At 47.4% G+C, this 27671-nt stretch overlaps 3 protein-coding genes across 3 annotated transcripts; all 3 read right to left on the bottom strand.

Annotated features, from left to right (window-relative positions):
* Positions 1–241: 241 nt before the first annotated feature.
* On the bottom strand, positions 242–5179 carry LOC121098869 (keratin, type I cytoskeletal 19-like). The gene is made up of 8 exons (XM_040617346.1): positions 4595–5179; positions 3546–3628; positions 2843–2999; positions 2428–2589; positions 1871–1996; positions 1523–1749; positions 1075–1220; positions 242–267 (listed from the first exon to the last, which is right to left on the bottom strand). The coding sequence occupies exons 1-8, from the start codon at positions 5177–5179 to the stop codon at positions 242–244; spliced, it is 1512 nt and encodes a 503-aa protein (XP_040473280.1).
* A 6837-nt stretch (positions 5180–12016) lies between these two features.
* On the bottom strand, positions 12017–16300 carry LOC121098874 (keratin, type I cytoskeletal 19-like). Its single transcript, XM_040617360.1, has 8 exons — positions 15767–16300; positions 15293–15375; positions 14861–15017; positions 14604–14765; positions 14165–14290; positions 13802–14028; positions 12711–12828; positions 12017–12176 (listed from the first exon to the last, which is right to left on the bottom strand). The coding sequence occupies exons 1-7, from the start codon at positions 16298–16300 to the stop codon at positions 12741–12743; spliced, it is 1377 nt and encodes a 458-aa protein (XP_040473294.1). The 3' UTR covers positions 12017–12176; positions 12711–12740.
* Positions 16301–22167: 5867 nt separating this feature from the next.
* Positions 22168–27439, bottom strand: LOC121099052 (keratin, type I cytoskeletal 14-like). The gene is given in 9 exon segments (XM_040617674.1): positions 22168–22472; positions 22989–23038; positions 23407–23627; positions 23766–23891; positions 23985–24146; positions 24418–24574; positions 24876–24958; positions 26798–27118; positions 27120–27439. Coding segments are annotated over 9 exon segments (1407 nt in total). The 5' UTR covers positions 27309–27439; the 3' UTR covers positions 22168–22374.
* Between the last annotated feature and the right edge of the window lie 232 nt (positions 27440–27671).

Here is a 27671-nt window from a genome sequence, read left to right as displayed (position 1 = left end):
ACTCCAGCAATAGTCATGGTGGTTGGGCACACACAGCAATACAGACTAGAAAAAGCAAATAGCAAAATAAAGCAGAATGTGGCCCAGCGCTCTGCCTATCCCTCTGACACATTGCTTAGCATCGCTGAGTAATACAAAAGAGCACACTCCTTGCTCTTTGCGGAGGCATACTGTAAATATTCTCTCTCTTCATCCATGGCTCTGCTTCAGGCTTCTCTTGTGGATATTCTCATTTCTCTGCTTAATCACAAATCCTTCTGCAAGGCACTGGAGACATCAAAGGAAACATTACTTTGTTTATAGCAAAAATAGATTCTCTCCCACACTGTCATTCTGTACAGGTGATCATTTCAGAAGCCAATACAATTAGACTTCGCATAAATACTCTCTCTTCCTGGAAGGATCTGGTTGTTGCCTGCCAGTCAGGCAGATGGGATTTGTAGCTAGCTGGAACGTGGTCTGCCCTTTTACATAAAAATGCCGAATGGTGGAAGCTGCAAACTTTGCACCACCAGCAATCTGGATGAGGGAACGGCATCAGCATCCTTGCCAGAACAATGCCACTGCTCACGCTCATTCTCCTGGACCAACTGTCACCGTGTTTCTGTCTTTCTTTTTCAGTTTGGCAGGAAGTTTCCCCTTGCTGTACAGTACTAGTAGTTTTCTGCCAGTATTCCCATGATTCCTGCTTTTTTCCCCCTAATTTCTGGGTACTCTGCTTTCTCCTACTCTTTCCTTTGTCCCAGATTTCATGTCAGTCCTTTCTCCATGTTTTTGGTACCTTGCCTGCCTGCTGATTCCGTCCTTCTCATTTCTATCTCTCTTCCCCCCGCTTCCCCCTCCTCCCACTCCTCCCTTTTTGCCATTCTCACGCTTCCTGGCAGAGTCACAGCTCCTGAAAGCACTTGTAGCCACTCCTCTGTGGCCTCCCATGGTGTATTTCCCAGTAGCCTCACAATAAAACTTTAAAATAGCACCTGTAAGCTATGTAGGAAAGATCTTTGTCGCTGCCTGTCCTTGTTGCGTGAGAATAGAGAAGACTGTGTAAATCTTGTAGAACGTTGCAGTTCTTACCTTGTATCTCCGCAGCTGCACAGGATGGCATCTGGGAAGACGTAGTGTAAGTGTGGCTTGTTCTAATAATACCTCCTCCTCCTATTCCACTTGTTCTTGCAACTCCTCCTCCTAGACCCGAAGACTGACCAATTCCTCCTTGCTGACTGAGGGGACAGGAGAATAACATTTTAGTGAAGGAAATTTCAGATAAACTAGAACTACAGTTTTTCATTCTCCTCGCTGTTCTCAGTCTGGTTTGCTTTTTGGCAGGATATTGCAGTGACCTCCCTTCTTGTGGCAATGGCTGGCACAGGGTAGGCACTAATTACCAGGTGGCCCAAAAAGGTCAGTAAGGGTGAAGGAGCCTTGCAGTGCCTCCACCTTGTTGTTCACTTTGCTATTATGTTAAAATACCCAGGACCCAGGTATTTTATTGTCTCTTTTGGTGCATCTCAAGCCTACTTACATAAGGTCCTGCTGTCCACCCTCCAGCAGGCAGCGGTACGTATGGATCTCCTGCTCCAGACGGCATTTGACGTCCAGCAGGATCTTGTACTCTTGGTTCTGGCACTCCATTTCTGCGCGCAGGTCAGCCAGTTGCTGCTCCACGCAGGTGATTTGGCTCTGGAGCTCAGCAAGGTGGTTGTTGTAGCGACACTCTGTCTCAGCCAGCGAGGATTCCAAGTTGTCCCTCTGAGGAGTGACATGTGGCACAATACAAGTACAGGCATGAGAAACAGTGCATTTCACTAGGAATTCTTACATCAAAGCATAACTGTGAGACAGCTGAGATTTACACCAGCTCACCACCCACCTGGCTGAGCTGAGCTTGGAGATCGATTTCCAGGGCTTGCAATTGGCGTCTCAGTTCAGTAACCTGGTTGTTGCACGTCTCTACCTCCTGACCGCTTGTAATAACCTCCCGATTCACCTCCTCAATCTGAAAATCACCAATCGAGAATGAAGAGCCTCAGGGAATGTAAATCAGATTAAGTATTAAGAAAAGAGCAGAGAAGCTAGCAAAAAACATGAAATGAGAAAGGTTTGGGTGAACTCTGTCATCCTAATGGAGTGTCAGCCCTGCTCCTCATTCCTCTTGTTCTTCTAATAGCGCGGCTGTCCAGTTATTCTCCCTGCTTATTGCTTTGTAAAGAGTTTCTGCTTCAGGTCTCACTAACATGTGCCCCATGTGAGTAACTGTCACCTCACGAAAAGGACACAGAGTGGCAATTTTCCCTGTGTCACCTGTCGTTTAAACCAATGCTAAATGCTGTTACAGCATGTTGTGTGGTTTTAACGTGTAATAAATCACTGTGGAATCATTGCCTGGGTGTTAGCCGGGGAAAATCAGAGCTGCGTTAATTTACTCACCTTGCACTCATACCAATCCTCAACTTCTTTGCGATTACGTTCAATCAGCGTTTCATACTGGCACCTCATCTCCTCCAGGATCTTCCTCAGGTCTGGGCCAGGACAGGCATTGACCTCCACGCTCACATCTCCAGTCGATTGTTTCCTCAGACAGTTCATTTCCTGGAAACACCAAACCCAGATCATATCATTTTTGGAAGAGAAGGAAAAACCTGAGGGAGCCAAGTTCCCCTGGAGGGAAGAGCAGAGCGCCTGGGAGAGCCCCTGGACAGTTACAGTTCCTAGTTCACATGGGGGTCTCCATCAACCACTTGCTCCTCTGCAGCCAGCACCCCAGAGGTGGGGACCACAGCAACGGAGAGCAATGGATCCTGCAGGAATTAACACTTTTTACATGAGAGGGGCAGGACCCTACCTCCTCGTGGTTCTTCTTCAGGCAGCAGAGCTCCTCCCGCAGCGACTCCAGCTGTGCCTCCAGGTCAGACCTGCACAGAGTCAGCTGATCCAGGACTTGGCGTAAACCATTAATGTCAGCCTCCACGCTCTGGCGCAGGGCCAGCTCCGTCTCGTACCTGCCAGTGAGAAGGAAAGCAGGAAAGAGTAGTCAGTGTCTGGCACCACCGTTTGCTCTTTTTTTTTTTTATTTGACCATCTTTCTTACAATATTTTCCTAACTAGCCTAACAGGATGCTGAGAAAAGCAGCCCAAGGCTTGCTCTGTCAAATCTGCTCTCGGTCTGCCTTCTCTGGAGCTTTTTCACCAGGGCGAAGGTGTCACTCACCACGTTTCTGCACTCCAACAGGAAAAACCAAAAGCTTCCCCTTCGAAAGACGCCACGTGCCAGAATGGCAGCTCAGGTGAACCCATGCTGCTCCTTGTCTGCAGATCCCTTCTGCTTTCTAAAGAACTCTAATCTCCACTCAAAAATATCTTATTATCCCAAATCTTACATTCTGGATCTGCCACTAACTAAGATCTAGAGGCGATGGGTGAAAGAGCTTTTCTGCACCTCCAGCCTGTCCTGACCGGAGGGTCGCAGGAGACCTGTCTGAGAGCTCCTCTTTCCAGCTGTGAGCAGGAGCAGCGACATAGGGAGGGGATGGCCCAGGGGTACTCACTTCACACGGAAGTCGTCAGCTGTCATCCTGCTGTTATCAATGTTCAGAATGATCTTGTTGTTGTCTATGGTTGCACAGACAATCTGGAAAAAGAATATTCACTCCTGAAGTCTCTTCTCCCCTGTATCCTCAGGCTCAAGTGTACCCACTAACCAGTGCTACCAGACCTAACCTCTTTCTTGCTCTCTTTTTTTTTCATATTGGGTAGCAGGCATGGGGGAGTTGAGGATTGCAGCAGACACAGGGGTGAGTGTTCAGTGAAGCACAGTGAAGGCATTACAACGATAAAATACATGGTTCAGATGCAGACAATCAAGGAGATATTGTCAGTGTTTTCCAGCATCCTCCACAATCCACCTAACCTGTTAAATCTAAACCTTACTTTCATGGATGAGAGATTTAAAAGCTTTGTTTCAAGACTTAATCATAAGTCTGTCTCATTCTGTCCATTTCCTGGATTATTTTCACTTTGTTCTTCTTTGTGCATGGACATGCTAGAATTTTTGCCAAACACACTTTGCAAAACAAGCACGCTGGTTTTGCTTCTAAATTGCATACTTAAAACGTGTTATGGAGATGTTCTCTTTGTTCTTATTTTTAATTAGATGTCCTATATTTCCCAATTCTGTATGAAAGAGTAAACTTGTAAATAACATCTTGCAAGACTGATGACAGAATAATTTACATTCAGGCAAATTAATGCAATCCATTATTTATTTCACTTTCAGTTGCTTTCTTGGCATATATGTATTTAAACACCTTGGCACAAACCTCATTTGGAAAGACTACTGAGCCTATCCAGATGTATTCCACGAAGATAATATTTTCCCTTTCAAATATATCTGATGAATAAAAGCAGTGGAAACAGGCCAAACACTCAAGGTTTTTACCTTTGAGCTCTAGGGCTTTCTACAGGCAGTTGTCTTAATGGCTGTTTACAAAAAGCATTTTACAACAATGAAATGTTACTGTTGATAACTGCATTAAGTTGTGAATCAGCACCATCGGAGAAGTTTACAAGGGAGAAAGCAGCTGAGAAATGATGTTACCTGGTTCTGAAGATCTTCTATTTCTTTATAATAGCAGCTGTAGTCCCGGGGCTCACAAAAAGGGCCCTGCTTGGCATACCACTCCCTGATTCTGCACTCCAGGTCAGCATTTTCTTGTTCCAGGCACCTCACCTTGTCCAGGTAAGAAGCCAGGCGGTCATTAAGGTTCTGCATGGTGACTTTTTCGTCACCAGAAAGAAGAATGCCATCACCAGCAAAACCACCTCCAACTACCCCTCCACCAAGACCAATACCAAGGCCACCCCCCATGCCACCGCCAAAGCGAGCACTGCCACCGCTGAATCCAATGCCTGAACATCCTCCAAGGACAGCGGCTCCTAAGCCACCTCCATAGTTTCCACCAACCAAACTGCCAGTGCTCAGTCCTCCTCCGTAATTCACACCACCACAGTAGCTTCTACCAGAAAACCCTCGGCTACCACCTATCCCGCAAGTCGTGTATCTTCCAGAAGAGACTGAGGAGATCCGTGCTCCTCCACCGCCACCACCACCACCAATAACACAGCTGCCACCGCTGGTCCTGCCCCTGAGAGAGCCAGTTGTCTGCTTAATACTACAACTCATTTTGAGGACAGCTGCAGATCCAACCCAAAGCCCAAAGCAAGATGCACAGCTTGATATTGAATCAGACTGCGACTTGGTTCTTGCCGCAGATCTCTATTTATACCTTCCAAAGGGGGTGTCACCTATAGGGTGTTTCTTCTTCCCACGGGGCTGGCTAGTCTTGCTGTTTATGCCAAGAATAAATAGCCCATAGGCAGTTTCCCTCTAGAAATCCCAGTTCACAAGGAAGATACTTTACATGTCAGCAGCTTATTCCAAAAAGTAAAATAATGTTTTATGAGTCATCAGCTTTTTGTATGATGCAAACTTTACAACAAGTCAAGAAAAAAAAGTTGCCCTAGATTATGTACAAAGAAGAAACATTGGTATTTATAACATCAAAGTGCCTTTTATCTTTTATTAATTTGTATTTATTTTATTCTTAGTCCAATAAACACTTTTATATCACATGCTATGGTAGAGTACGTGAAACAAAAATGGGAAATTAATATAAATTCTCACTTCTGAAAAGTGTGACTAGTAGTGACCGTAGTAGTGAAAAGACCAGGGTTGTCGTGGTGTAGATGTCTGTCACCTGGCACAATGACAGACAGTAGGACTAATACACGCTTCACTGTGAGATTTCTCAAATCACTGAGCTAATTTCCCTGTGGGTTTAGCTCCCCGTTGGTGGATTATATTTCTCTGGTCACGCAAACACGAGAATTCAGCTTGCTCATGGTCTGTGAAGATCAGGCCTGCTAAACCTTGGAAGTCCTCTGTGTCTAGATGGTACACAGACTTGATATAAGCTGAACTGTATGAAGTACCTCTCTGAAGTTATTTTTTTTAATTACTTTAATTGCTGTCCGTGCTGCCTCGATTTGTGGTGATTGTAGATAAAGAAAGAGATGACAGGAAAGGGAGTATCCATGGGCGATATATCCAGGTCTCTGGATGGACTGAGATGTGATCCCGCAGGTCTTTGCCATTACTAGGATTGTGCTTAAGCACAAAATAAGGAGGAGAAAAGCTTTCTGCATTTCTTTGTCAGAGTAGGAGCAGGCCATTAGCCCAACCTGGCCAGTCATGGGAGCACGATCTCCAAAACCAGGCAAGCAATAGCCAGAGAGCGTTCGGAGAACTGGCTCCACCAGTGCAAGTGCCTTTCTCCAGCAGACTGCTATAATGAGAGGATATTCTGCTCTCCAGGGGACAGAGGCTTCTGTTCCTTCAGGGTGGAATTTCCAGGCAACTCTTACTCACAAGTAACCTTTGACTCAAGTATGTCCATATTTATAGGAGTCGTTGTGATAAATCCTCTTCGGTGGTGAGTGTGACACCTGACAGGGAGTCCTGAGAGCAGCCGTCACCTCCAAGAAGAAGGGCAGAGAAAATCTACACTCACACGCTCAGCCAGCTCTCACTTACTGGTGGGAAGTTAGGTGGCTTCTGTCACTGCGGTAGGAGAGTGTCCCCAAGCTTATATAAATGTGATCGTCTTTTCACCAGCACAAGTTAGGACTCTCCACTCTCCAGTGAGATGATTTCTTTCTTTACTTAGATCAGAAATGATAAAAAGATGCCTACCCAGGGCTGGCAGCATCCTAGAATATTCATTATTCGTATGGTGCAGTGAAATAACTTGCTCAAGGACAGAGCCAGAGTCTGTCAGAGCTCAGATTCCAAGCTAAGACTGCAGTGCCTGAAATACAAGTCCATCCTCCTCCTAGAAACACATCCCCCATGCTCCCCACACAGCCTAGACTCACAGTAGTGAAAATCATGAGCACAAAGGAGGATAGGGGGTAAATCTGGCTTTCATCCGTCATTTTGAGGAATATAATTGAAGACAGGGTGCGGCTGTAAGAGCCAACAGAAATTAATATAATGTCTGGATTGCTTGGAGCTTTGCTTCTGCTGTGTGGGTTTTCAGAAGTTACCTAATAGCAATCTGCAGAGAGCAGCGCTCTGCGTTGAGGCAGCCTTTCTTTCCCTTTCAGAGTCTTAGGTTTAGGAGGAGACATTGCAGATACTGGACGTTTCTCTACGGGTGGGCAGGGAGCACCTACACCTCCTTCTTTTGGCAGTTACCTAATAGGAAGAAGGAATAGGTCTTGCTCCACAAAACAAGCTGGTTTGCAGCATTGTACAGCCTATTACATATGTCCTGGTGGAAAGGTCCATGGGCTAGCGAATGACATTTTACCAGTGAAGATTAGAAACGCTCATACAGTTCTTCCAAAGTACTCATATTTGGGATATAATTACATTATTTGGAGCTTTATTGGGCTCCTGCCAGTTGGGCTGGGAAATGGAGCTTGGGACTGGTACAGCAAAGACATTCAAAAGCCGGTCCCTGACCAACCAGTCTGTATTTTGAAACCAGTTAGATTTTTGTTCTTGCTCTGTGCTGGCAGGCGGGCAGCTTGCAGGCTCCAAGCGCGTGTTATATCGCCCTGCTCCTTACAACCGTGTCAGGGCTCTGAGGCTCCGCACTGAGACCTCACCACGGATCGGGCAGAGGCGTGTGTGTGTGTTTGCTGGCCGTATGGCTTTCTGCTTTCTCTAGCTGTGAGCCACCATCTTGTTCGAAAGCATAGAATCATGGAATCGTAGAATCATTTAGATTAGAAAAGACCTTGAAGATCATCAAGTCCAACCGTTAACCTAGCACTGCTGAGTCCTCCATCAGTACCAACTTTTTTCCCTACAAAACTGATTTCTTTACCTCCACTTTTGTTATTATTTGTATTCCTGTAGCCTTGGGGCAGAGCCTTGGGGCAGAACACCGTGCAGGAAAGGATTATGCAAGTCTAAGACATAAAAATGTCCCAAAAGTATTTACAAACTAAATGTCAGACAGGTGGAAGCAGATGGTTTCATACGGGTGGAAGCAAAGGAAGCAACGACAGGCTGTTAGCCAGCGTGAGTAGCAGTGGTCTTGGCACAAAGTCAGTGCAAACGTCATTAATTCTTGTGAACATCATGGAAAAGAAGAGAGATCTGAAAGTGGACAACGAGGTAATAAGCGTAAATACTGACACATAGTGATGGGCAGCTCCGAGGGAGGCAGGAAGATGCTCCATTTTCAAGTGATGTTGTGGGCAGTGCACTTTGGCCCTGTGGGAATGGTCACTGTCCCCGTGCACGGCTTTTTTGCGGAACACCAGCCTGTCTCCTCCATGCTCTACTTGCTTACTTATCAAAATTGATAATGTTTTCTTGTGTCAACTACAAGAGGGGTGTGTCTAATTTGACAGAACTTTGCTTTCATAAGCATTGCTTCAGTGATGTTTGTGCAACCACACTGGAATATGATTTTATCTTGTCACTTGTAATTACCATTAATAATTTGCATAATAGCCATTAGGCATCACTTATTAAACACTGCTTTGATCTGATACTGAGCTGGCTCCAGACCTCATGCTCCCATCTTTCAAATGCAGACCATGACTTTTTTCTGGCTAATGACTCATTGGTTTATACCACCATGTTTAGCAAAATTCCTGTAAGGTAAGTGAAATAATTATCACAGTGAGTTTGGTAACAGCATGATCCTAGGTCTTAAATACGCCTCAGAGACAAGGTGATTACTCTGTTTCAGTTTCTTTCTTGCTGACTGTTCACATCTTCAGACTACCTCTGAACAGTTGCTAGTGATGAAGTAGAAGTTCAGCAGAACATGGAGGTGGACAGAACCAGATTTCTTCCTACTGAAGCTCACAATCTTCCCTGATTCATTTTGTGAAGGGTTTTCATTTCCTTCCAGCGCCTACCAGACGATGACAGTACAGCCAGGCTTCCCAGCATTTGCATCTCTGGAATCACTACTGATTATCATGGCAAAGAAGAGTATCAGAGAATTGTATTAGGACAGATGGGAATACTGATGGGTGAACGAACTTACAGCAATTTCACTCCTGCAGGGGCAGCTGAGTGCAGTGCAGGTTGGGAGGAAAAGCGAGGCTTCAGCCTGCAGTCCTGGCTGGCAGAGCCACCTGGGTCAGACCAGAGCCTGGCAAGCAGAACTGGAGTATCCAGGTGATTCCTGCACTCAGATACCATGCAGTGGTACGACAGAGACAGGCAGCCGAAGGTGTAGCCCAGCCAGAGCCTCCCCAGAGCGTCTTCTTTCTATCTTTATCTCATACTTGAACTAAAAAGTCTCTTAATTTCAATACACTTTCAATATGTGGTTCATACTGGCTGTTTAAATTGTATTTTTCAGTGTACTAAGCTGAGAAAACTCCTGCTTGATTATAGTAGTTTATTCACCTATATAATCCTTTGTAAAATGTTACACAAGCCAGTAAACAAAAATACAAACCCTGCAAGCTATAGGTGTGAGACTGTACCTGTCTGCGTACTTTATAAAATAGACTTTTATAGAGAAATTATAGTTTATACATCACACCAGAATATGGCTTACTATTAAAAATGAATAGTGCCTGTAATCAGGTACAATTGCTTGTGTGGTGCAGTCCTTAACTCATGGCTGATTTCCAGCGTTGGCAATTTGCAAAACTGGTTGTTTTCTTTCTGTTTCTTCACCAATGTCTTAAACCTCTGGTATGTTCACTCCTCAGGGATTTTTCCTGATGGTGTTGTAATTCACATGTGTCTGCTCTCTGTAAGACAGAGACCGTATCTGCTGGAGCTATCACAGTACATTTCACCTGTAGCCACTGGTTCTGATGCTGATAGCTTCTGCTTACCAGTCTGGGTGCAGATATAACTCCCCCTCTTCTCCCGGGGTACCCGCCCTTGATCTTTTTATCTTTAAATTCCTCTGCCAGTCTTATACCTTCAGCCTAAGTCTCTGTCTGTCTTTGAGATACTTATTCATTCTTGCTTTACAAGATTTGCACATTAAAAGAGAGAGGAATGAGCTCTTACAAGCTGCACTACCTGTGTGCTCCTGTGAATGGCTGCGTACATGGAATGTGATCAGACTTTCCCTGCAGTCAATGCCCCAAGTCACTTCTTGTCCTGTTGTCCCATGCACTGCATCCTCGACATTTCATTTATTTTCTCTTCCCTATCTCTTCCTATGTTGTTTCTACAGTCATCATTTCCCATCACTGTCCGGGTTATAAATTCATTGGGCAGGGAAGTCATATTTTTGTTTCTGCATAGCATTTAATGTGGTGACTTTAGAGTGCTGTGTAAACACCGAGGCAGGTTAAATAATACTGAAATGCACAGTATAATGAGTGTTGCAGGAACTGGAGATACTGAACTTAGAGAAAGTATCTAGCACAGAGCCTTGTCCAGAAGCTCATTAGAGCAATTACCCCCACAGGGCTAACAAGTGTCTGTTACTTGGACAGAGGCTGGGGAGGGGCATCGCCCAAAGGCACAGCTGGAACCAGTCCAGGTCGCGTAGCCCCCGGCCCTCTGTGCTGGTGCAGCCGTACGGACATCATGTGTGACGTGGAGCGGAAAGCTTAGAGCATGGGAGGCAGCACATGACCAGACAAGGCTTTCTGCAGAGCAAAGACCCAGAGCAAAAAACAGAAGTCCCATCTTTGCCGTGATTTCTGCCACGAAAATAGCTTTGTGTGGTCAGGTTTTGGCTTGTCCCATGTCATTCCAGAAGCATCTGAGCTGCTTCTTTCTTTGGAAATGGACACGAGTTCAGACTCATCGTATCCCCATAAGTCTTCTTGTTAGAAGCCTTCACATTACACCTCTGTCTAAAGTTAGTTGTCAAACCCCATCCAATATTTCATTACAGAAAAAGGCTAACAGAGCCACATAATGAGGAGCAAAGATCGTAAGCGCTCCTCACAGCCTGACACATTTGTTAGATACTGCTGCTGGTGGGAAGGGACAGGCTGGATCTCGAGTCTTTGCTTGCACAAGCAGCAAAATGCAGTTGTGTTCCTGAATGTGTTTGTAATTCCTTTCTCTGTAGTAATAAAATACCAGCATCTTTTTTTTCCTGGCTGTTTGTTGTATCTTACTTTTAAAACAAATCTCTCCCACATATTAATTTGTCTCAGCCTTTTATCTTCCCACATGTTGCCAGCTGGTTCTTCCTGTTTGCCTTTTTTTTAAAATCCATGTAAAGGCTCTTTATTTAGCATTTTCTCTGGGAATTGTTTTCCTTCACCAGAAGGGTGTGTCAAGTCCAGCTTTCAAAATTACTACTTCAGTATTATTTGGGAAAACTTGTTGTTCTTGATTTTATCCTGTTACTGCACATTCATAATAACTCAAAGGTGTTGTATATTACCTTATATTATGTTAGCACGCACCTACTTTAATGAAAACTCGATTTTCACTAGAAAGTCTCTTTCAATAGAAGATTGTCAGTCAGACTGCCCTGAAACTCCTTCCCTGCACTCTGTCCAGCCTCCCTGAATATTTCTTTCCTCATCACCTTCTACTTCATGTCTTAGCTTATGCTTCCTCCTCTGGTAACAAAAGTCCCTTCCCACAGCATCAGCCGGTCCCTTTTCTCCATCCTCCTGCAGCTGCCCCTCCATCACCGTCTTGCAGCCATTGAATTCAGCAGGAGCAGTGCAGCAGATGTGGGCATGGCTTATTTTTCTTTTTCCCTTGCAATGACTGCTTTGTGGATATAGATCAAAGGTGGATTTCTAACCAAAGGTGCGTGATAAATATAGCTACTTGCGTAACAATTTTTTAAATACTTGTATATTCCTTTACTTGTAGAAATTATTTCTCAGGTTCAAGGCTGTGTCAATAGTAGCAACGTTTTATTAGAGACAAGCTTTGATAGTTGTTAGACAACTGACCGCAAAACAGATTAGCCTAAGTGAAGACCAATGACCGGATCAAAGCAGCGTCAGAGGATGAAGACAGCAGGCAGCGTAGGTGGCAGGAAGGCAGCCGTTCTGCAAAGTCCCTTCCGACTGGTGCTATAAGCAGAACTGAGAACTGTCAGGTTATTTTTGTCTAGTTTTTTCCAAACAGTTTGTTCTTTAAGAGACCTCCTCAGGGGCATGTGCGGTGGGGCTGGCAGGGAAGTTCTCTTGTCTGCAGTGACCTGCTGAGGGAGAGCGGGAAGCATTACTTTTTCAGGGGTGCTGTCTGCATACCGTGCCTTTCTCTTAGAACCCCCTTGCTCTTGTACGGACCTTTCTTTTCCCTCTTCTCCCTAGCTTGCTTAATTTGTTGTACTTGTTGAAATAAGTACTCATGACTGACCGATACACCCTGCCAGGTCCTCATTTTCGTGTTGTGCTGGAAGTTTTATTTAAGCAGATTTACTACTAGTAACTCTCCAGTGTCAAACATATTTTCTATGCATCAGTTTATAAATGCCCCATAGCTGCATCCCTTACCACCGCTTTCTGCCATAGCCCAATTAATCCTGGTGCTTCACCACCAACAGTCACAACCACGATTCCGCATGTCTGACTCCCTGCACTGCCTCTCTCCAGGAAAAAGAAACCACCTCCAGCCCCTCTCCACCATCCGGAAACGCCTGCAGGTCTCTCATCCTCCTCTTCCCCAGGTATGCAGTAGGACTAAAGAAGCAAGTCATGGTCACACTCAAGGCTTCTAGAGGACGACTCACCTCACACATCCTCACCCGGAGTGCACGGGCTTAGGGCAGGCATGGCTGGCAAAGGGTGGCTTTAAGCCCACCACTTCTTCCAGCTGGTGCTGCAGGGACTCCTCTTCCCACTGGCCCTCTGTGAAAAAGAGACGGCGCTGGTAACCAAAGCCCCCAACGTTCACACCCTGGAGATCTGCCCCATGGCCTGGAGCGTTGGCTTTAGCTGTGTCTCTTCAGTCACTATTGGCCATTTCCCCTTTGAACCATGAGGGTCTTTAAGAGTTAAATTAGCACGTCCTCCATCCTGCCTGTCTGTTGGCAGCTATTGCTTTTCCACCTCGACACACTCAGGAATACCCAGGGCTCTGAGACAAGCTCATTTCATCCCTTACAACCAGCATTTCGGAATAAAACCTGACTTTTTCTGTAACTAATATAGGACTGGAGGGTCCAGGAGAGCCCGCCTCAGGGCACCACCATTAAAATACCTCGTTTTCCAAAGTAATGGAGCAGGTGGGTGCTCAGGCTGGTTATGTGTGTATGCAGCCATTTATGAGAATAACAGCACACCTCGCTGTTCCAAAATCTCAGTCAATGGGAGGCAGGGAAGCGCCAGCTGCTTTGCATACAAATTAAATTTCCCAAAACTTTAATTAAAATTGTTGTGTGAAACTGAAAATGTTTAGATAATTTATTGTTTCAGTCAATTTAACTGCCAGTCCCTAATCCTGTCTAGCTGTGGCAAAGCCAATAAAGCTCAGTTACACGACGGTGTTCATAAAAGACCGTGCCCAGCTCACAGTGAAAATGCCCTTTCACGAGCTGCGATGCTGCACCTTGCCCAGGTGGCCGGGACAGCTCTGGGGCCTCTCCCAGCCGCCTGTTGCTGGCCCAGGATGGGGAAACGGTCTCTGGCTTGCACTCTGGACATTTATGAGCCAAATCCTCAGATGACTCGTGGTTTGCTAATAGGCCCTGTCTGGTAACAGGTCAGTACTGGTTCCTCACCACAATGTTGCTTTTGCTACTGGTGTCACGAATTTTCATATCCCTGTAAGTCAAAGCATAGAGATTTTACTGTGCCCGGGTCTTGTCTGTAGTCTGCATACATGATGTCGTGCTGTCCCCCCTCCAGCAGGCAGTGGTAGGTCTGAATCTCCTGCTCCAAGCGACATTTGACATCCAGGAGGGTCTTGTATTCCTGATTCTGGCACTCCATTTCTGCGCGTATTTCAGCCAGCCGCTGCTCCACGCAGGAGATCTGATTCTGTAGCTCTGCCAGGTATTTGTTGTAGCGACATTCGGTTTCCGCCAAAGAGGATTCCAGGTTTTCTTTCTGAGAATGGAAACAACACAAAGGTACGGGGTGTGCTGCAAGCGTGGCCAGTCCGGTTACAGGTACGGCTCTGGACATGCAGCTTTCCGAAGAGACCTGGGGGGTCTGAGATGTGAATTGCAGTGGTATCACCTACCATGGTGAGCTGGGCTTGCACATTGATTTCCAAGGCCTGCAGCTGACGTCTCAGCTCAGTGACCTGTTTGTTGCTTGATTCAATCTCCTGGCTGCTTGTGACAACCTCCAGATTCACCTCTTCCACCTGCAAAGTCAGAAAAGAGAAGCCCTTTCCGCACCTCCCCACAGCATCTCCTTGTGGCTTCCCCCCACTGCTTCTGCATACCCTGCAGTGCATCTGAGTAATTTTGAACGTGAAGCCCCCCGGTTTATTCTGTTGTGACCCTTTAACACCATGCAGTGGCCCCTCTACCAAAACCACTGAGATGCTGAGCGCATCTCACATTTGTGACACAATCGCTGATATTAAGACGTCTCCAGTACATGTTCTTCATCTCTCGTTTTTCCCTTTCCCCCCAACAGGCAGAGCAGGGTACAGCTCTGCATGTATATAGTACCTTGCAGGCGTACCACTGCTCAGTCTCTTTGCGGTTGCGCTCCATCAGCGTTTCATACTGGCACCTCAGATCCTCCAGGATCTTCCTCAGGTCTGGGCCAGGGCAGGCGTTGACCTCCACGCTCACGTCTCCAGTCGCCTGTTTCCTCAGACAGTTCATTTCCTGCAGAGAGTACGTGCACCGTATCAGTAATACCGACACTTGTGGGGACTTCCCTTCTCTCTTCTGGATTTTTTAAGAGCCAGGGACAATCTAACCTCCTCGTGGTTCGTCTTGAGGCAACACATCTCCTCAGTCAAAGCCTCACACTGTAGCTGCAGGTCGGTCTTGCAACTGGCGAGCTGATCCAGGACGGGGCGTAAGTTGCAGATGTCTGCATCCACATTTTGCCGGAGACTGCATTCCGTCTCGTACCTTTAAGCCACAGGCAACAGAGAAAGGTCAGCATGTCGGTAAACCGTGGCAAGCCCTTGAATTGAGTTTGTGGGGAAAAAAATTAGGATCAAGTTCTTTCGCTTCAGGGCTGCAGTGCTGTTAACACTGCCAGTGCTATCGGTGCCTTTCACAGAGATCTGCATTGCAATACGGCAGCATGAGAAGCAGGGGGTCAGGATTTCCCCATCACCACCGCTCACCAACCCTTCCACGGGCAGCGTGAACCCCTCGGTCTGGCGCAGGGCTGTACTCACTTCACTCTGAAGTCGTCGGCAGTCATCCTGTTGTTATCAATATTCAAAAGGATTTTGTTAGTCTCCATGGCTGCACACAGGATCTGGAAAAGAAAAGGCAGGAGAGAGATTTGGGCTTGTGGTTTCCTCTGGCTTCAGAAGGTCCTGGGGGGAGCACCCCCCCTGGGGTAATGCAACCCACTTATTTTATAATGATCCCGTATACTGGGATTATGAATCAGTTAGCATTTTTTAGCCATAATTATGGCATTACTGCGGGGAAACCCATGTGCCAGCTTGCTGGAGCAGGCTGTGCCAAAACTTCAGTTCTCTGTAAATGCAGCGTCCTCCTCCCTGTTGGTTTCATATAAGCTATTGCTTCTTCTGCACCTCCAGAGACACAGCTATCACCTCTGCCATTTGACATCAGTCTAGCCATATGTGCAAGCAGAGCCCAAAGAAATATTAGGATTTTCTTGAAAAACAATGGTTTACCTGGTTTTGAAGGTCTTCAATTTCCTTATGAAAACAGCTGTAGTCCCGTGGTTCGCAGCTGGGCCCTACCTTGGCATACCACTCCCTGATCTTGCACTCAAGGTCAGCATTGTCTCCCTCCAGGAGTCGCACCTTGTCCAGGTAGGAGGCCAAGCGGTCGTTGAGGTTCTGCATCGTCGCTTTTTCATTGTTAGCAAATAAGATCCCATCACCGCAACCAGCACCAGCCCTGGTGAAACCACCACCAATGCCTCGAGTGCAGATGCCTCCACCACTGAATCCAAGGGTAGAACAAGCCCTCTGGGTAGCTCCAAAACTCCCACCAGTAGCACTGCCGGCGCTCAGCTGCTTCCCAAATAATCCCTCGCTTAAACTGCCACCAGAAAAATTGGCAACCACACCACCTAAGTCATAGGCAGCATGTCTTCCCGAGGAGGCGGAGGAGACCTTCCTTCCACTACCAGCTGCAGAGCTGCCCGCGCTGCTCCTGCCTTGGGAACAGGCAGTAACCACCTGCCTGACGGCACAGCTCATAGTGAGAGCGCAGGGATCCAACTCGAGCCCAGGGCAAGCTGCACAGATCACTGCAGGATCCAATTGTGATCCCTCTGTCCCCATAGTCCTCTATTTATACCATTCCATGTGGATCTTGCCACCGGAGAAGGGTTGTTTATCCTTTCTCCTTGTGACCTGGCTAGTACTCTGTGTTTTTTCAGCCGGAAGTATTTCCCCAAAGGCGTTTGTCTCCCGAAATCCCACAACAGAAAGATGCTTTGGTTAACAGAAGCGTGTTTCAAAACTACATCAAAAATGTTACTTCCTGAATCATCAGGTCTGACTTGTGATGACAACTAAACAACAGTGACACAAAAAACGACGATACCCGAGAGTGCCCGGGGAATGAAACATCATAGTAATTATCCATCCCTGACGTGGGCGAGTCTACCCGGAAAGTGAAAGCTGTGGGAAAGCCGTCCTATCTGACGGAGCCTGTTCGACCCCTTTGCAACCAGACGTGAGGGTGCCCCCTGGTTCAGCTGCCCTGCAGCCCCTGGGACCAGAGCCAGGGGACCACCCCGGGCTGTGCTGCCTCTCTGCAAGAGCACTGCAGCAAGGCTCCGTCCTGTTCCTCGTGGTCCTCAGCTGAATGAGCACATGCCAAGGTCATTGGACCACCCAGAGGTCGTTGGACCTCAAAATGCTCTTCTCTTGGAGAAGCGTATCACACTAGAGCGATTATCTGTTACTTCTCTTTCCCCTGCATGCATCAAAACACCCCCTTTCAGAGGGGAGACCCCATGGTTTGTCTTTTGCTGCTTTCGAGGGTAGACAAAATATTCAAATATTTATCCAAAATAAAAGAGAAAAGGGTATTTCCTGAACACCAAATGTTGCCAAGAGACAACAGCCACAGAAGGTGTTTCATAAGATTTCTAAAACATTAACACAGAGAATTTCAGAAGCAGCCTGATCCTGTATAGGTCTGACCCAGTTCCAACAAGCACCATGGAAATTCTCCAAGTATTATCTAGGGGAACTGTGTTTAGAAAAGAAACCAGAAAAGATCATTTGAAAAAGATAGATTAAACCTATTTTTTAGTCTTGGAATGCTGAAAGGAGGAAGAAGGGAAATAATTAAAATGTTTTGTCATCTGAATAGTTCGTTTTATTAATAATATTAATACAGCCATGCTAATATTGGCTGACTTTCACCCAGGTGTTGTTCAGCATTGGTTTTGGCATCCAGGTCACCTGGACACATCTCATAAAGGACGCGTCAGGTGCAGCCTGTTTCAGAAATATTGCTTATGCCATTTGGGTAAGTTCATTAGTCTTGATTTTATCTTGACACTGCAAATCCAGAACACCTTAAATGTGGTGTGGGTTCTGTGTAGGTCCATCCTTTGTTACATGCCTAATTAGCAAGCAAAGCCTGTGCCATGGTGCCATGGCATGCCTCACTGGTGGCACGATCCTGAGCGGAGGCTGTGGCACGGTCAGGATGAGGCATCGCTGCTGTGTGGCCCAGCTGCAGCCCTGCGGCTGCTCTCGGGGCTGGAAGCAGGAGCAAACCAGGAGCAGAACTGGTCAGAAATTGGGGTTTTTTTCTATAGAAGAATGGTAACATTAATGCTGAGCTAGCATTTCATTTAATTTCATTGGGAAACATCTAGTCCTTCATTTTTCAGTGAGAAAAATTAAAATGTGAATGAGTGGGGCTGGTTTTTTTCAGTTATTGAAAACTAAGCAGAAATGTCCACATTTCTTCCTTACTTTTTGAACTTCAGACCTTACCATAGGTCTCTGCAGCCAAAGGCAATTAGAACTTCTACCGCTTTTGTAAAGAAGAACAGTAATTTCACTCTTGATTTTACTGAATTTGTGTGTTCTTCATGGTAGACTTTTTCCTTTCCAAAATCTGCAGTTTTTATTAAAACCACCTCTTGCTTTTACACCAGAGCATACCTCCAAACCTGCCAGCAGTTACAGTCCTCATTTTATTAAAAGACATTTTCATTTTTTTATGAGGAGATCTGTTAATCGCAGTATCTACATGCATAATGGAAGGCTCTTTCCAGAATTAACTTTTATTGACTTCCAGACTGGAGTCTACAGACGGAAATTTGCTCACCACAGCCTTGTAACCAGCCACGGGCAATGCCTCTGATGAGCTGTCCTCGGCTGACTTGGGAGCCCCTCGCAGGCAACGTTGTGCCCCAGGGGAGTAAGAGGAGGAGAGAAGTGATGGCTGATGAGGATTTCCCGGCAAGCATTTCAGGAACAGCAGCGCAGGCCTGATGAGGAAAAATTACTACTCCAAATAGCAAATGAGCAGAAGAGCCTCCCCTAGGCAAAGGTGCCGTTCCCACTTAATAAGCTTTGTGAAAAGTAGAAAGAAAGGAGTTATACTTCAGCTTTACATTTGCGTCTTGTACTGTGCTTTGTGAAGGAGAGCAGGATGGTGGTAGAGGATGGGCACTGGGACTTATTCCCAAAGGTTGTTCTACTGCACAAAATTATCAGATTCCAAAGGGCGATGGAAATGAGAAAGATTAGATTTCCCCGGAGGGAGTTCTTTGGTAGTCTGGGGATAGTTTAAAGCTTAAGACTGTTTCTTAGGCTAATGCATATGAAGTACAGAAAGTATAATGTGCCCCCAAGAGGGAGATCCAGCATTTTGTGTTATTACAAACATTTCTGAGTCACTAGCTGGTTTTATGTCCAAGAGAACTTCCCTGGAGACTTGGTGACTCAAACATGACACTGCACCCTGCATCCCTGCTGGTGCTCAAGCTGTGTCCACCACCCTGTGTGACTGCCAGCCCCAGCTCAGCTGTGGGCTTGAAGCAACCATGGCAAGTGCCAGGGTAGGATCCAGGCAGTGCCTGGCATCTGAAACACACCAGCCTGGGCTTCTGCATGTCCCTGCAGGGCTGCCCTGGGCTTGGGGAGAGCCTCATCAGGAGGCTCTGACACAGAGTGAGAACCCCAAGCAGCCCTAGCTCCTCTCTGCGCACTGTTGGCTAAATGTCAGTGTTTCACCTATGGAAAATTATTTGTTTGCTATTTACAAAGTATTTGCTTATCTAGCTATTGATGTAATCGTCATTCCACTTTTTCTCTGCATGTTATTGGCTGGACAGAAACTGATTTCCATCTCACTGATGACACCAGGCGCTGCAGGGTTCTGATCCCAGCTTTGCAAATCACTCTAGGCAAATCGTTCAGCTTCCCCAAGTCTCAATTTCATGCTTTGTAGGATGGAAACAATAATAACAGTAATCCAACCTTCTCAAGGGCATTGTAAAAACAACTGTCCGATGCGAACATGGAATTTAAAGATAGGAAATATGGTACTTATTTGAAGTACTATTCATTGTAAGCATTCTTGCTATTATATATTGTTTGACACTGGCACATGCTACGTATTTCTTTCTGCATCTCAGCTGATGAAATACCATTGAAGGACGTTCTTGGTTTTCCTTTTTTGTTCGGTTGTCCATTCAAGTTTCACCATCATTCACTGAGAACTTGCTTCTATAACTCCTTGCTGAATCCTAACAAGGCTTTTCTTGTTCTGCTTGCATCTTGCAGAAAGTTTAAATAATGTTCTCCAAAAACAGTGTTTGTCCACCTCTTGGATGTGATAATTTGTCTGTGTTTCAAAGATACAAACAGTGCGTAGCAAAGAGTAGTAATAAAAAATAAATTGCCTAATAGTTATGTGGTATTTTCCTTCTTCAGAGTATTGTAATGTAGCACAGCGATTATCTGTGCTTGGACTTCTGTCTTGGTTGTGATAATAGGGTTATGCAGAGCTCTGCGCAGAATATAAGCCTTTTTTACTGATGCAAATGTATGTTGGTGAATAAGGAAAACTCCTGGTAAGATCCTCCCAGTGGAACTGACTCAACTAATTACAAATGTGGGCTCTCCATCAGCTCTCCCAGCTATTCTCCCAGCTATTCTCAGGTACTCATTTCAAGCTGTTCCTGCTGAAAGATGTAAATGGCTTAGTGCTGGGTGACAGATATCAAAGATAACGAAATATGCTGCTAAATATGCTCTCCCTCGTGTCCTTTTGGCTGCAGAAGTGGCCATGCCTTACTGTGCTGCCAGCAGAGCCAGATACTCTCAGACTCTTTCAGCCTCCTACTTATTATATTTATCCCATAATGTTTGTGATTTTCAGAAAGCCTTTCTGTGTTCATACACCTGGGGCATCCTCCAGGTGGCTCAAGAGTTAAAAAGCTGCCATTTATAATTGAAGTATAACAACGCTCTTCTGATCGGGGGGAGAAGTACGTTTGCAGTTTAATCAGAATTTCCAGCCTGCACCCTTGCTTGTTGCCATAAAGTCTAAGACAGCTTGATACTAAAGGGCATTTTTGCTTGATCTAGTTTTTATTTTTGCGGTGGCCCTAGCTCTCTTGGCTTGGAAGACTTCCTATTTCTGAAAAAAAGGTCTGTTATTCCAGCAAAGAGATAAGCGTGACACAGTCAATGAACTCGGCACTCTGGTCTGTGTTTCATTTCCTACCCTCTTCTGTAATTGCTAAACAATAATACAGAATGATAACATCTCTTCTCACTCCCTTTTCTGGAAAGACCTGGCAGGTTCCCCACTTCTTCGATCACCTTTGCTTGTGTTGTCATGCCCAGCATGATATCATCCACTCTTTTCAAGAGCCTGTTCAGGCCAGGGAGCATGCTTTTGTAATTGTTCAGCAAGGACCATGGTGCCCTGTGGAGGCTGAGGGAGCGTGAATCATCAACAATAATCCAAGGCACAAGCATGCTTAACTTGAACCACAGTCGCACCTTGTACATCATTATAAGCAAAGGGAAGCTGATTTACTGCAAACTATTACCTTTTTCCTTCTGTCTAAGGCCCACATCTGTATTCCTCATGTGGAACATGAGGCCACGGTCCAAGACTGGACACAGCTCCCAAAACTGGCTGTGTTTTCCTGTACTGGCTGGAAAGCATGAAGTTGGACCTAAGTGGTTTCATCAGGCTTTTGGGTCTAAAATGATTTCCTCTCCTGCTTAGCCCCCAGGACATATTTGGTAGATCTGCAGCCTGCAGAGCATCCTTTGGTTCCTCTGTCACTCTGTGGAAAGTGAGCGGGCAAAGGCAAACTCGGTTCCTGGCTGCCGGTGCCCAAGCTGCTTCACCTAATCCTGAATGGCAGCTTGCCTGCAGACGTTGTTGACATACGATAAGTAGCGCGTGTGTTTCAAGAAGGATTTTAGCAGTGATCTACTAGATGCTATAGTGATAAAAAATTATTGCTACTCATCCCTCTGTGGATTAAGCAATGGTTACTTTAGCACCTGTTAAGTGCAGCCCTCAGGCAGCATGAAAAGACCTGCATGAAGTTTTCATACAATGTGCCTAATAGTGTGATTTAAAGACAGTCAAGTAAGACAGAAGGCATGTATATGTAAGATTTGTCAACGAGTCTGATGTTGTGCTCGTGTCTCAGAATGGTACACACGGCAGTAGTAGTCTTGCTGTAGTCAGTTATGTTCAACTTACAGGAGAAAGTGATTCTTTGTGATACCAGGAATTAGAGAACTGGGTTTTATTCTCTTGGCTTTATCAGTCGTGTGGTGAGGTACGTTGACCTCAAACATCATCCTTCCATTATTGCCTTCGTTTTGCAATAAACTTATCTGGTTTATGTCTCGGTCAGTCCCATGTATTTACAAGCAATGAGTTCAGTAGAAAAAGCTGTCTCAAACTATTTTTGCTCCAGGTGGAAACCATATCCCTCCATTCCCCTTCTCTCACTGGCTGCTTCTTGTGGTTTCTTAGGACTTTCCCTGGCACAAACACACAACCCTGAGGCTTTGAGGGATCATGTATCAGTGACAGACAAGTCTGTAATTGCATGAACGAGGGAAAAAAGCTTTATTAAATGTGTACAGAGTGCATGATGGCACCCGTGTGGAATCATGGTAGTACAGGAAGGAGGAGCAGATGAATGAAGTGGACTGCTTTCTGTGACACAACCCCATCACATACGGCCTCAGGCAGGGTTTGGTTCAGCTCGCCACTCTCTTGAGCCTGGGGTCAAGGGTCCACAGAGGTGCTTGCCCTTCTAGCGAGTGGTAAGCGCAACCTGCTCCCGGGAGGAGACCACCTTCCCGTCCTGCACCTCCTCAACGATTGTGCGAACCTGACGGGAAGATGTCATCACTACAAAAGGAGAGCAGAGGACAATTATTCAGGGGCAGGAAGGAAAGAAATTTCTTAACCACAATATCAGATATTGCATGTTTTTCTGGAAGATGTCACAAAATCCACAAGATACTGGAAAATGCTGTTTTAAACAACGCAACGTTGGCTAGAAGAGGGAAGAGCCAGGCTGATGGGAAAGCTCAAGAAGGCAAAAGGCACACTCCTTAAATGTGTGATGTCGCCTGATTCTCATGGTCTGTGTAAAGCCAGAACACCACCTGCTCAATCACAAGGCCCGTTTAGGGCAAATCATTCTTGTGATAAAGGAGTGCAAGGTATTTCCCACAGCTTTTCCCTGTGGTTAGCAGTTGTAAGACGCACACAAGCGCCCTTGACTGCTGCCACTCTGATCCAGCCAGCGAGGCGGCACGGCACGCCTGAGGAGTGATTTTCACTCCATCGGTCTGGCAGCTGCTTTAAAAGCAGGTCGCAAAGCTGTTTGTTATAAATATGTGCAGCAAGATAGGTTCTTACCATCTCTGCCAGAGTGTGAGGACATAGCGGAGGAGTACTGGGAAGAGATGCTACAAGAGAAGAAGAAAAACAAAGAGAAGTTAGGGGCAAACTCATTTTTTCTTGTTGTTACACAGACTCTGTATTCAGGCAGGAGGAAAACATAAAAGGCTCGTAGCAGTTGCTAAAGCTCCTGCTCACTCCGCTCGGCATCTCATGCAGGGCAGAGGGACCACTGCCCCTTCCAGCAGTGAAAGGTGCCCGTTACAGCATCTCGCTGCAGACAGAAACCAGGGACAGAGCCACTGGGCATCCGTGGCTGGTATCAATGTTAAGAAGAACCCTGAAAGCTGCAATTTGAGTTCCCAGACAGCACATTTTGTATCTATTGACCTATCTCCTCCCAACACGCTCTCCCAGTCAAAGCCCCTCTACGTACTGGGCGTCTTCACCCTCCAGGAGCCGGCGGTACGTGGCGATCTCCTGCTCCAGGCGGCATTTGACGTCCAGGAGGACCCTGTACTCGTGGTTCTGGCGCTCCATGTCGCACCGCAGCTCGGCCAGCTGCTCCTCCACGCTGGTGATCAGCCCCTGCAGCTGGGCCAGCTGGGTGCCGTAGCGGGCTTCTGTGTCGGCCAAGGTGCCCTCCAACGCCGCTTTCTGCGTGCAGAGGAGAGGGACGGGTTCAGCGGGGGACGGAGGGCACTGGGGGTGGAGGTGGAGCCCCCACGCGCCCCCTGGCCCGTGCTCCTGCGTGCCCCCCACCCCCCACCCCCGCAGGGAGCCGGCCCCTCGTACCGTGCTGAGCTGGCTCTGCAGGTCGATCTCCAGGCTCTGGATGGTGCGTCGCAGCTCGGTGATCTCCGTCTTGCCGCTCTGGAGCTGCTCGGTGTTGATGGCCACCTCCCGGTTCAGCTCTTCCGTCTGCAACAAGGCAGCAGCGCGCCGTTAGAGCACCGGTGAGCAGGCACGGCCTGGGGTCCCGCGCCCCTCGCTGCTCCGCCGCAGCCAGCTCACCTTGCTGAAGAACCACTGCTCGGCGTCCCTGCGGTTCTTGTCCGCCAGGCTCTCGTACTGCTCCCTCATCTCAGCCAGGATCTTGGTGAGGTCGATTCCAGGAGCAGCATCCATCTCCACGCTGATCTCTCCACCCACCTGCCCACGCAGGGCATTCATCTCCTGGAAGGAACAAGAAACACATGATACATGTCAGAGTGAAATCAGTATATTCCCATTGTGGCCAATTTCTTATTTGCACCCAGCACACGAACCCCACAGCCCTCCTCCTGGATCCCCTTTCTCAAAGGGTTGTTTCCCTTCCCCTTTCCCACTCAAGGGTCTCCCAACAGCCCTAATTGTGGAGATGCTCCTGCACATTTGACCTGACCCCTTGCCATTGTGCACAAGGTACATTCTGCAGGTCGCAGTTTGAGCCTGGCTCTGTGCTCACCTCCTCGTGGTTCTTCTTGAGGTAGGCCAGCTCCTCCTTCAGGTTCTCGATCTGCATCTCCAGGTCAGCTCTGGCCAGGGTCAGCTCATCCAGGACCCTGCGCAGGCCGTTGATGTCGGACTCCACGCTCAGGCGCAGAGCCTGCTCCGTCTCAAACCTGGGGACACGGACACACAGTTGCACTGTGGAGCCCAGCCGATACAGGCTTTTTCTTGTTTCCTACCCCGACTTGGTGCACTTCTGCCAAGCATCTTTTATTAAATGTGCATGCACAGCTCTCCACTGTGCAGGAATGTCAAGACAACGCTGTGTCCCTGCAGAGGTGTCTGCTTCCCAAATGTCACATTGCTAGTGAGCAGTGACCTGGTGGAGCAACCTCAGTTGCAGAAACCGAAGAAAAGCCTTAGACGGGGTTTTCCCTCCCTTTGCATAAGAGTTCTCAAAGGCATTGGACTTACTTGGTTCTAAAGTCATCAGCTGCCAGCCGGGCGTTGTCAATCTGTAGGACGATGTTGGCATTTTCAACAGTTGCAGCAAGAATCTGGAGGGGGATAAAAGAAAGGGAGAGAGTGAAAAAGTAGTTCTGAAAAACAGCATGCTGCTGCCCCAGCTCCCGTTCGGAAGGACTTGGAGCAGCACTGAACCTCCTGCCGGTTGGGCTGGAACTTCCATAGGGACTCTGCAAGGGAGAGGCAGGATGCCGGTGCTCAGTCTCGCCAGCACCGATTCAGCCTTGCGAAGGCACTGGCATGCCACGTGCCACAGCCTGGTGCCCTTGCCAGGGTGGCATCTCCTGGTGCTGACACCATGCTCAGAGTCCTGGCAGCACCCTGGCAGCGTCTGGCAATGCTGAACAGCCCAGCCGAGAGGGGAAAAAAAATAATAAATGAGTTGCGGAAGGAGTGCCTTGTGCCTGAATTGTTTTGCTTTCGTAATTACACCTGAGGTGCAAATATTTGTTCTAGGATTTTGAAAATTATTGGCCATTTAATGAGCAGTAATTTCTGTAGCCACAAGCTAATGAAAAGCTCTCACTGAGTTCTGGTGCTTCAGGGGATATCCGAGCAATAATCCAGGGATATTGATGTGGTAACTTCCCAGCTGCGGTGGGGTGCGGGAGGGGAGGGAAGGGTCTGCATCCCTCTGGATCCTGAGCAGAGGGTTTCTGTGAGACCCAGCACTTCATTGCTCACATCTGGAGGCAGTCTCTGTCTCCACATGTTTCTGTGCTCCAGATCAGAGCACACCTGACAAGCTGGAATTTGAAGAGAAGCTTTGTGCATCAAAGCAAGAGCCCTTCACCCCAAGGTGAAGCCCGGGAGGGTTAAAGAACTGAAAAATTCTAAGTATTTCCTAGGAAAAATCTGGGATTTCCCCCAGGGGCTGATCCCTGAGCCTGTCAACGGCTGCTGCCTCATTTCCCTGGCATTTGCTCTCACAGACCAGGTATTGTCATTTCTCACCCGCCCACACCTCCATCCCCTCCAGTGGAACCTGAGCTTACTAAGGATGTTGTCACCTTGTGTAGGAGTGGTGAAGGACCAGGCAATCAGCTCATGATGAGTAATGCGGGCAGAGGGAGGACAGCGATGACAGGGTAGGAAGGGAAGGACAGATTCTAGCGCTTTTTTTCAAGGACTTTTGCCTAAAATCAGCCAGGGAGCTGCCAAGAATAAAGAAACAAGCTTGGCCATGATTTCACCTACTGCATTTTAGAGCAGGGCATGCACTTCACTTCAGCACCTCTGAAGCCACCTACTACAGCCCAGTATGTTCTGACTCCCTAGGTTTCACTCATGCCTGTGTTTGCACCTCCCAAAGAACAACCATCCCACAGGGCATTTTCTTTCCTTTTTAACCCCTACCTTGAGCGTCTTATTGGGCTAGAAAAGATCTGATCTGTAGGATATTTATGAGAACGGCTTAACATCTCCATTTACATATCATCCAGTAGTGAGCAGTGACAAAGAAATCGCGTGTCCCTGCCTGCAGAGAACTCAACCAGGAGTCTGGCTCACGCTTGGGGCATAAGGAGCATGGAGGAAGGGCAGGAGATGACTGGCGTGGCAGCGCACACCCTGTAGCATCAGATAACCTGACCTGACGCCTGATAGCCTCTGGCTCCCGCTTTCCTGACCTGTCTTTCTCCCTACACTGCAACAGTCAATAGAAAACCCATCTCTGTGCCTTGTGGAGGGCATGCTCAAGTAACTGCTGTTCTTTTATTATGAGTATTGCTTCCAAGCATGTTGCTTCTGTTTTCCCATCTCAGACCTATTAATTGTCATTTGTTAATACTCTTCCTTTCAGCTTTTAGGAGCAGGGTCATCTTTCTAAAACTGACTTCAACGAAGACGTCTTGGTAATCACAGCATCCTACCTTGTTCCTGAGCTCCTCGATAGTCCTGTAGTAGGGGCTGTAGTCACGGTCTGGACCAGGTCCCTGCTTCTTGTACCATTCCCTGATCTTGACCTCCAGGTCGGTGTTGGCCTCCTCCAGGGCACGCACTTTGTCCAGGTAGGCAGCCAGGCGGTCGTTGAGGTTCTGCATCGTCTCCTTTTCGCCAGCCGGCAGGATGCCATCGCCGCCTCCAAAGCCCCCCCCGAAGCCGGCTCCAAAGCCAGCCCCAAAGCCAGCCCCGTAGCTACCCCCAAAGCCACTGCCGAGGCCCCCTCCTACGCTGCTGCAGTAGCTGCCCCCCATAGCCGCTGCCGAGCCCCGAGACGATGCGGGAAGAGACAGAGTAGCTGCTGGAGCCTCCGTGGACGCTGGGGGCTCTGTAGCCCCCTCCCCCAACTCGCACGGAGGAAAGCCTGCTGGAGCCCCCAGCCAGGCCACCGAACCCCTTGAGGGAGGTGGAGGAGGAGTACTGCCTGACAGTGGTGCTCATGGCGAAGGCTGGCGGGGGCTGGAGGCTGGAGAGAGGCACCCGGCTCGGCAGCGCAGGCAGCGAGTGCTCGCTTCCCCCTGGCTTGGAGCCCTTTATAGCCCGGGCAGGAGGCGTTGCCGGCGCTCTTTTTTTTCTGTTGCATTCCCGATGATTTTCATCACTCCTAAAATCTGAGCCAGCTTCCAGAATCGTCATTTTTGCCTTTGTTCTAGTCATGCTTTTTTGTCGTATTCCACCAGAAACTTTTTATCTGACAAAGGGCGTCTTTATGCTTCTTCCGTTTCCAAGTAAATAGTCAGGTGTGATTCAAAGTAGGAGGCTCCTTGCTCAGGGCTACATTTTAATACTGCTTTGTACTGTTAG

This window comes from Falco naumanni, chromosome 18, assembly GCF_017639655.2.
Source record: "Falco naumanni isolate bFalNau1 chromosome 18, bFalNau1.pat, whole genome shotgun sequence".
Classification (NCBI taxonomy): domain Eukaryota; kingdom Metazoa; phylum Chordata; class Aves; order Falconiformes; family Falconidae; genus Falco; species Falco naumanni.
The sequence above is the reverse complement of the archived record's forward strand: the minus strand, read 5'-3'. Positions and strand labels throughout refer to the sequence as shown.

Coding starts and splice junctions, on each gene's coding strand:
- LOC121098869 (XM_040617346.1), bottom strand. CDS start 5,179: ATGAGTTGTAGTATTAAGCAGACAACTGGCTCTCTCAGGGGCAGGACC. Junction 3,629..4,594: donor TAGAAGATCTTCAGAACCAG/GTAACATCATTT, acceptor TTCTTTTTCCAG/ATTGTCTGTGCAACCATAGA. Junction 1,221..1,522: donor GGTGGACAGCAGGACCTTAT/GTAAGTAGGCTT, acceptor CTGTCCCCTCAG/TCAGCAAGGAGGAATTGGTC.
- LOC121098874 (XM_040617360.1), bottom strand. CDS start 16,300: ATGAGCTGTGCCGTCAGGCAGGTGGTTACTGCCTGTTCCCAAGGCAGG. Junction 15,376..15,766: donor TTGAAGACCTTCAAAACCAG/GTAAACCATTGT, acceptor TTTCTTTTCCAG/ATCCTGTGTGCAGCCATGGA. Junction 15,018..15,292: donor GCCGACGACTTCAGAGTGAA/GTGAGTACAGCC, acceptor TGTGGCTTAAAG/GTACGAGACGGAATGCAGTC.